General features: G+C 45.7%; 2 protein-coding genes across 2 annotated transcripts in view; both read left to right on the forward strand.

Annotated features, from left to right (window-relative positions):
- PKD1L1 (polycystin 1 like 1, transient receptor potential channel interacting) overlaps positions 1-9621 on the forward strand; it is a 182645-nt gene that overhangs the window by 7021 nt on the left and 166003 nt on the right. Inside the window, exon 2 of the mRNA XM_037728604.1 lies at positions 6294-6396. The gene's annotated coding sequence lies outside the window, so the exon portion shown is untranslated. The remainder of the gene's footprint in view (positions 1-6293; positions 6397-9621) is intronic.
- LOC108284181 (nucleoside diphosphate kinase B-like) lies at positions 8935-9596 on the forward strand. The gene has a single exon (XM_037728606.1). The coding sequence runs from the start codon at positions 8950-8952 to the stop codon at positions 9532-9534; it is 585 nt and encodes a 194-aa protein (XP_037584534.1). The 5' UTR covers positions 8935-8949; the 3' UTR covers positions 9535-9596.

Consider the following 9621-nt stretch of genomic DNA (forward strand, 5'->3'; position numbering starts at 1 on the left):
CCAGTTATTAAGTTCTAGGCTAAGGGATCCTGGGAGAGACCAGCCACGCAAAGGACTTCACGGACTTCCTTTGTAAGGAAGATGACCCTATGGGTAGCACAAGAAAATGTAGCTACCTTCCTGGAATCTAGGTCCTGTTTGCCTGTAGCACCAAATGAACCAATCTTGTAACTATATCCAGCATGCATAGCTTGGAAAGATGCTGAATTCCACACCCTAAGACCTGGGAATGGATTTTGGCTCTTTCCAGCATCATAAGAGAAACTTGAGACAGTTTCTCTAACAGTGAGTAAACACACTGACCACCTGTGGTGGTTATAATTAAAGAAAATAACATTACCCATTGGCAGTTTTCTAAATTGGGAAGTGTAAAAATGTGAGCATTTGTAAGCAGTCTTAGTCTGTGTTGTGTGTCTATACCTGATTCCCCCAGACTGAGTCCTTTATAAATGAAAGAGAGTTCTTAAGCTTTTGGGTGCTAGGGTGTCCAAAGTAAGGTAAGGGTATGCATCTGGTGAAGGCCTCCTTGCTGTATTGTCCCCTGGCAGAAGGGCACAAGGCAGAAGCGTGTACAGGAGACAAAAAGGAGGCAAGAGGGGCAGACCGCCTTCCATAACAACCCGTTCTCAGTAACTAACCCATTCTCACAGTAGCAACATTAAGCCATCATGAGAGCAGAGCCCGTGTGACCTCATCACTTCTTACCAGGCCCTACCACCCAACACTGCTGCAGAGGACCAAGCTTCCAACGTAAGAATTTAGGTGACACATTCAAACCATAGCATAAACCTTACAAAACAGCAAGCAAAAGCTGGCTTTTATTTTTTTTCTCTAAACAGAAGCTGCCAGTTCACAACAGCACACGGTGCAGACTGGGTGGCTTCCATGGCTCTTCTGAGGCTCACAGAGGTTTGGTTGGCATGTCTCAGCACACCTTGTCATCATCCAGTGACCTTAGGGCTCAAACCCTGTGACCAGACAGCCCTGCGCTTCTAAACTCAAGCTGTTTAAAAATTTAAAGGAATCTACATATATACACTGTATAACCACTTTTTACCATACTAGTTTCATTTTAAAATTATCTGTTATCTTCCTTACTGAGAAAATTCTAGTGAAGTCTTCTGGGGGAGAAAAACAGATAACCAGACAGAAGTGAGAACCAGAACTGAGTGGAGGGCATCTACCTTGTATTTTTCTACTTTTCTCTGTTCACTTCTTTTACTGTTTGCAAATAAACCCTGCTAAGGAGGTAGAGGACTTAAGGAGCCCTCATGAGGGAGGTGCCTGATGGGAGGCGGGACCTCCTCATTAACACTTCACCTAGTTCATATTTGGCCTTCCCAAAGCAGCTCCTAGCTGGGTCTTCACCAGTTTTTGGAGCATGCAGTCAAATCTAGAAAGAAATGTCCGGTATGATTCTTAGATATTCAGTTGCTTACCTGTCCTAAATGACAGGTGGGCCTCCCTTCACATTGGTAAGTCTGAAATAACCAGGAGAAACAGTGGAGCTCCAGCTCAGCTCCATGGGGAAGCTGAGAGGGACCATGCCCTGGACCATGGGACTTGTCCTGGGTCTGCCTTGGCACGTACCATCATACGATCTGGGCTCAGAGAAGTAGCAATGCTTTCCTAAGAGGATTCTATTCATACTTTATGAAATATCAGTTCTCTATATTGAATAATATTGTTATTCAGTGTGGAGAAACCACTCCAGATGAAAGAACAGACTTAGTTGGAAGCAAGGTGGGTGGGCGGGGGTGAGGAAGCTGAGATAATACGGATAATTGTCTACTACTCAAAATATGTGCTTCTGAACCTAATTCATTACCCCATATAATATGTGTGTTGTGCTTTTCTTAACAATTGCATTGGAACAAGATATATGCAAAGTTGGTTATGGTAGTTCCCTATTTGTAACGTACTTCTGAGGGAAAAATTAAAGTGATCACCAAACTCTGTAGTGCTGAAAGATGATTCCTACTGTGATGATCACATTCCTTCAGTAGAATTGCTGCATGTGACTTTGCAGAGAAAGAATAATTAGGGCACGGTTATGTTCCCCTATGCTCCAAGTGGCCAAAGGACCCAAGGCATTTGGGGACAGCCTATCAAGGTGTTTAAATATCAAGCCATGGATATTTAATTTTATTTTGAAGCCAACTGAAAGCACGGAAGACTATAGAAGAGAGAGGTGCCATTTATAATTCAAATTACACTTATTATTTATATAAGACAGAGTACCTACTTTAGTCCCAGGTGTAGCAAATTTGTCTTTTCTAACTTGCAACGGCTTAAAAAGTGTTCCATGATGCCCTTCCACTGCAAACTACAGGGCACCCAGCTATTTTCACAAAATCATGATACTTTAATAGCTATATTGTTTTTCTTGAGTGGAGCTAGTATTGAGCCTCACAGATGATTGACACATTTTCCCCTGCAAATTAACGTCACTTAGGACATATTCATCTCAGAGGAACTGGCCCAGGAGCATGTTGGGGTGAGGGGAGGCTAAGGCCCCAGAGCTTTTCTGGGCAGGAGATTTGTTTCTCAGGGGGTGCTTATGATTGGCTGGTTGTCCCAAGATGCTAATGGAGGCAGGGAAGGCTCACTGCTCCAGCCCATGGGGCGGAGCAAGGCCAGTCCCTCTTGCTTTAGGTTCCTTATGTGGGCTTTCTACCTGTGCTCATTTGCCCAAAGTCATCTTGATTGGGATGCTGATCAGCAGCCTCATGGGAGCAAACTGCTTGCAAGTGGGGTGGAGGGGTCTGATCGCAGCCTTGCCCCTGCTCTCTTTGGTGCAGCCTGCTCTGGGGACCACATCAAAGGATGGTAAGTTTGACATTCTACCAAGATCTTATCAATTTTTCTTTCTTTTTACCACAATTAATTACAAAAATTTGCCCAATCACTCTGTTTGATTCTGTGAATGTGATGGGACCCAGAGTGTGGGCTGGGCGTGGGGATGGGCTGTTAATAAAAAAGATGTAGACTATCTAAAGGTAAATGAGTAGAGGTCCACAAGCTGCCTCAAGGAACAGAATGAAAATGACAGTGACTGGCAGTCTTGCTAGGAAGGGACATGTCAGCCTGTGCAAAGAATAATCCTGGCCAGCCAGGTGCTTTTCCAGGAAGCTCCATTTGGAGGTGAGAAACTGAGGCAGGCAGATCATGAGATGATGATCAGAACCTGGGCTTGCATTGAGACCTGAGAAACAAAGTTGGTTACTCACGATAACCAACATTCTGGTGTTATTTTTTCTTGTATATTTTATGTATACACTTGTCTAAGTTGCAAATGTAGTAGTTCCCCAAATCTGAAACCTAACCTCATTAAATGTCATCTATTACATCTTCAAGTATGAGGACCCATGTGAGAACAATTGCTGAGGTTTCCATCTGAGGAAGAACCTCATGCTGTTGAAACTGCAGCTCTGTTTGTGCCTTTTTACACTGTGACCTATGTAAAAACTTATGTTTGCTTTTCTACTTTGACTATTAAAAGTCTTCAGGCAATGCTACCTACTGTCAGGTATCCATTCTGAACTACATACATGTTAAGCCCCTTAAATCTGTGAAGCAAGGCAGAGGTTGACTAAATGAACTATTATGTAAGGAGCAGTATTAGAAACTATTAAGTGTGAAATACAGAATCTGTGGCTTAAAAAACAAATTCTAAGGAGGTGGCTTTTGTTTAAAACAACAAAGACCGAGGGAAAGATCTCCCAGGACCTCTTCCAGCCAGGGGGTTCTGTCCTTGCACATTGATTTCATTCAAAGAGAAACAATTTTTCCTTTGCTTTTTCCTCCTTTCATCAAGGTCTGAAGGAGAGTCAAAATCCTGATCGAGTCTTTGATGGTGTCTAAATGAGGAGCTTAGACAGTGATTTCTTAAAATGGGCCATGTTTAGAGGCCATTTACCTGATTTTATTCAGCATATTTTTACTTAAAGCAGTTTTTAAAATGCCACACTTTCCAGTTTGCTTGGCTGCATCCACGTCTCACCTTAGTGGCACACCCCTCCGTCCTCAGGAGGGAAGCAGTGAGTTTGGCACTGTGTTGTGCTCCCTGTTGTACCAATGCAGTGCTCGGCAAACCCCAGATCAAGAAATACAGCCCAAGAATGTAAATGAACTAGGAACCCATCCCTTGTCTGGATGCAGCTGCTCTAAGGACACAATGCTGGTCGCACTGCCCGAAAAAAGAGGCGAGGCTGCCCAGCCCAGCGCTGGCCACGAGCATGCTCTGCAATGATGGAAACATTCTATAGTTTGTTTCTTGGCTACCGAGCCCTTGAAATGTGGCTAATGATCGAGAAGCTAATTATGAACTATTTAATTGTAAGTAACTTGAGCTCTAGTAGCTGAGAGTGGCTCCCTCTTAGGGCATTACAGGCATAGTTCTTCCCTCAATTATGTCACTTTCTTTGCTCCTCATTTCCTGGCATCTTTGGTTAGCCCTGCTGGCTTCAAAAACATCACAAACTTTAAATGTAGGCCCTATTCTCAGGATGTCCAGCCCCACAGGGAAGGAACAGGCAGCAGCAAAGTCAGAGTATCCAGGTGTGCTTGTGGGTATGGATGCCAGCCCAGCAGGCAGGGTCATGCAGGTGTCTTTACCCAGTGGACTCTGTTTAGGTTTGACAGGAAGGTGTCAGAGCAAATCACAGGGGCTTCAGAAAGAAGGGATTTTGTTCGTTTAGGAATGTAGTTTGCAGTTGATCCTTTCCTTGGTCACAAGTGCATTTGAAAGCATATTGCTATGCTTTCAAAAGTATGCATTTCCCCCAAATCTGAGATTTACCCATAACAAACACAGTGGGGACAAAGCTAGAGGCACTGACAAGGCAGTGTGAGAAGAGCAGAGGTGGCAGCAAGCCCCAGGAAGGGCAGGTGTGTTACATCAACAGCAGGCCCCTTTACCCCCCACGGGGCTCTGATTACTTACCCCATCTGCAGCAAAGTTCCAGATAACATAGGATCCAAGGCCAGACCCCCCATAGCTTGGATCATCATTGTTCAAAGGTTCCCTGTTCCCATCTGAGAAGGAGCTTGTGCCTAAAACTTGTGCATTCCCACTCTTCTTGCTATCACTCTCTTCAGAGGAGAGAGAAAAATTATCTAGTTTTCTGAATAAAACAGTAAGTTTTCTAAAAATCTCTATGAAGGTTTAAATGTTGGTATAAAGAGCTAAGGCAACAAGTGCTTTAAAAATAAAAGAGAAAAATGTTTCCTAATGGAGAGAACTCAGTCTGACCCATTAGTTGCAAACAAGGAGAGGTGCAGGAGGTTCAGACCAGCTCATTCCTAGGCTCCGCCAGGAGAAACTGTGTACCTACTGTGTGCCTTGCCAGCCTTCCTTATGAATACTCCTCTGGAAGGTATCCTGTTCCGTGATGCAGTTGTGGACTGTTAAAGTTTTTTTTTTTTTTTTTTTTTTGAGATGGAGTCTTGCTTTGTTGCCCAGGCTGTAGTGCAGTGGCATGATCTTGACTCACTGCAATCTCTGCCTCCTGGGTTCAAGCAATTCTCCTTCCTCAGCCTCCCGAGTAGCTGGGACTACAGGTGTGCGGCGCTATGCCCAGCTAATTTTTTTGTATTTTTGGTAGAGATGGGTTTTCACCATGTTGGCCCAGATGGTCTTGATCTCCTGACCTCGTGATCCACCAGCCTCGGCCTCCCAAAGTGCTGGGATTACAGGCATGAGCCACCATGCCTGGCCTTGTTACAGCTTTTTATTCTCAGATCTCTCTCAGCTTCCTTGTACAGTCTCTCCCTTGAGTAGTGATCTATTTCAGGCAGCCACAAAGATCCCTACCTAAAACACACTTTATTTTGTTTTTGAGACAGAGTCTCACTGTATTGCCCAGGCTGGAGTGTAGTGCTGCAATCTCAACTCACTGCAGCCTCTGTCTTCTGGTTTCAAGCAATTCTTTTCTGCCTCCTGAGTAATTGGGATTACAGGCATGCACCACCATACCTGGCTGATTTTTGTATTTTTAGTAGAGACAGGGTTTTGCCATGATGGTCAGCTGGTCTCAAACTCCTGGCCTCAAGTGATCTACCTATCTCAGCCTTCCAAAGTGCTGGGATTATAGGCATGAGCCATCACACCTGGCAAAAGCATGCTTCTTAGGAAGAAATTTGTCTGACAGTGTTAGGAAAACAAACGCTATTTCTGAGTAGGAAAATGTTATTGGAGTTTGCTTTTTTCTCTCTGTGTTTTATGTATGTCCTGATAAGAGGTTGCAAGTACAGAAGCTGGAGGCATTAAGTTCTATTTATTTGTCTTCCAGAGCCTGTAGAAAGAAGCTGGTCTGCTGACTGTGATACTTGTGACCAGCTTGCACAGAACATGACCGAGAAGGTCGCCAAAAACATTTCTGATGACCAGGAAAGGTGAGTTAGCACTGCTCTCAGGGGGTTTGGTAAGATTGATTTTAAAGTATGCATTCAGAAATTTTCTTTCAAAAGTCATCACCTCTAGGACATGGGCTATCTCTGGCCTGGGTGCAGGGCCTGTACCAGGAGGGTGCATTTGGCCGGCGGGGTCAGTTCAGAGGTTGGAGTTGGTGATGAGAATGGATTTTTTTTTTCCTGAGGCTTTTGAAAAGACTCCTCCAAGCAGATGCCTTCAGCCATAGAAGTGATGATTGCTCTTCCTGCAAATGCAGGATACCTTTCAAGTTCCAGGACTTTCTGCTGCCTGGCAGGAGACAAAGTTAAGCTGTCTGCTTCTCTGCCAGGTCCCTTGCATGGAGCCCAGGAGAAACCCAGCACAGAAAGAGATCATGGGGTCTCGGGCCAGGGGTCTTATTTCTAAACCCTCTTCCCCATGCTCTGCGCACGCCAGCATCCATGTGTTGTTGAGGCTTGGTAACTGTGAGCTCTGCTGTTGGCTGTCTCATAGCAGTGTGACATGGTACAAACCTCCATGCCCCCTTCCCTGGGCATGGGGCCAGTAAGGTGACCTGCCTGTGGGATGTGGTAAGGACCCGTGTAGGGTCCCTTCTGTCTTCTGGCCTGGCGTGATGGGAGCCTGTGATTGCAGATCTTGTCCAGTGGGGTATCCCGCTGCTGCAGGTCACTGCACCTCCTCACCACCAGATTTCTCATCCCAAAAATCTGAGTTCCCCCGTTGTCACATCTGTAAACTTCAGCGGGTCATCATAAAGATCAGTATCTTAAATGAACGCTTGCTGTCAGCATTGCTGCCTTTGTTAGCTTACTGTCTTTGTGTCATCACCATCATTTTATCAAAGAAACACAAAGCAAACCACGATGAGAAAGTTAGGCTGCATGCGTTGACAGGGTTGGCCACATTCATGCTTGGAAATTTCTTTGCCTTGCGTCACTGCTGCCAAACATTGTCTGATTTTGGCTACAATTCCCACCCCCCACTTTTTTTGTTACCTCATTTTTCTTTTATTCCAAATGTCTGTGTTCCTGCAGACTCCCAGAGTACTGATGTTTGCCCAATTTGACCTTCACTCCTATCAGGCGAGGACTTGCAAGGAGTTAGCCCTTTGTCCTTAGAAAGGAAAGAAAAGCTGAGGAGCAGAAGTCGCTGACTTGATGTTTTTTCCCCCGTATATTTGCAGACCCACTAGTTCATGCATGCACTAGCCATTGTCACTGGTGGCCAGGCCCCATTTCTGAAGTCATAGCCTTTTGGGGTTTCCTGAGTCACCTAAAGCAAGACAGTGGCTGGTCTTGTTCATAGAAACAGAAGAGATTTTCTTGACTCTCCTGTACCCCTTGTTTCATGTAGTTAGGTCTGTAGTGTGTGTGTGTGTGTGTGTGTGTGTGTGTGTGTGTGTGCGTGTGTATGTGTGGTGTAGGACACGTGTGGGTGGTGTGGTGTGTGGTCTATGTATGTAGTGTGTGGTATGGGTATGTGTGGTATGGTATGGGGGATATGGTGTGGGTGTGTGATGGGTGGTGTGTGCTGTGTGTGTGTGGTATGTGTGGTATGGCGTGTGTATGGTGTGGTATGTGTGCTGTGTATATGTGTTTGTGTGATGTGTGTGTGATATGTTGGTGTGTGGTGTTTGTGTGTATGCTGTGTATGCGTGGTGCATGGTATGTAGTGTGTGCGATTGTGTGGTAGATGGATATGTGCTGTGTGGTGTGTGTATATTGTATGTGATGCTGTGTGGTGTGTGTGTGTGGTGTGAGTGTGTGGTATGAGTGTGTGGTGTGTGTGTGTAGTGTGTATATTGTGTGTGATGCTGTATGGTGTATGTGGTGTGTGTGATGTGTGTATGGTGTGTGTGGTGGGTGTGATGTGAATGTATGTGTGTGTGGTGTGCGTATGAATGTGTAGTGTGTATATTGTGTGTGATGTGTGGTACATGTGTGTGAGGTATGTGGTATGTGTGGTGTGTGTACTGTGTGTATGTTGTGTGTGATGCTGTGTGGTTTGTGTGCGCATTGTGTGTGATGCTGTGGTGTGAGTGTGTGGTAAGAGTGTAAGTGTGGTGTATACTATGTGGTATATGTGGTGTGTGAGTGCGTGATGTGAGTGTGTAGTGTGTATGTTGTGTGTGATGCTGTGTAGTGTTTTATGTGATGCTGTGTCGTGTGGTGTATATGGTGTGTGTGTGGTGTAAGTGTGTGGTGTGTGGTGTAAGTGTGTGGTGTGTGATGTGAATGTGAGTGTGATCTTTCGTCTTCTCCCAGTTTCATCTTCTTCAGCCTGAGACCCCCACAATCCATTTCCAGCCTAAATGGTTTGCATTTACATTCCCTGGTCTCTAAAACTCACCCAGCAGCAAACTTAGCAGAGGCCCTTGAGGATATTACAGTGCCTCCATCTAACCTTGGAGATGGTGGTCACGGTGGAGTAGTTGGAATCCTATTCGAGGACCTTGATAAGTGGAATCCCTAGAGTGACTGTGCCTGGTCTAACCACTTAGTTGGGGCAGTAAAAAGAACACAAGAAAAGCCATCATGCTCTGCTCCAGCACCGCAGCGCCGCCACCCGGCCCGCCAGCTTCCTGGACCATGGCCAACCTCGAGCGCACCTTCATCGCCATCAAGCCGGTCGGCCTGCAGCACGGCCTGGTGGGCGAGATCATCAAGCTCTTCGAGCAGAAGGGGTTCCGCCTCCTGGCCATGAAGTTTCTCCAGGCCTCTGAGGAGCACCTGAAGCAGCATTACATTGACCTGAACGACCGCCCATTCTTCCCTGGGCTGGTGAAGTACATGAACTCAGGGCCAGTGGTGGCCATGGTCTGGGAGGGGCTGAATGTGGTGAAGGCAGGTCAAGTGATGCTTGGGGAGACCAATCCAGCAGATTCTAAGTCAGGCACCATTCGTGGGGACTTCTGCATTCAGGTTGGCAGGAACATCATTCATGGCAGTGACTCAGTAAAAAGTGCTGAAAAAGAAATCAGCCTATGGTTTAAGCCTGAAGAACCGGTTGATGACAAGTCTTGTGCTCATGACTGGGTCTACGAACAAGAGGTGGACACAGCAACAGTCTCCTTCAGCCCGGTTTGGTGTGTCCCTGGACACAGCTCTTCATTCTACTGACTTAGAAGCAACAGGATTGATCATCCTGTTGTAGAGCATATTTGCCAGTAAAGCCTTTGGAAACTAGAAAAAAAAAAAAAAAAAAAA

This window comes from Cebus imitator, unplaced genomic scaffold, assembly GCF_001604975.1.
Source record: "Cebus imitator isolate Cc_AM_T3 unplaced genomic scaffold, Cebus_imitator-1.0 Scaffold272, whole genome shotgun sequence".
NCBI classification, from domain to species: Eukaryota; Metazoa; Chordata; class Mammalia; order Primates; family Cebidae; genus Cebus; species Cebus imitator.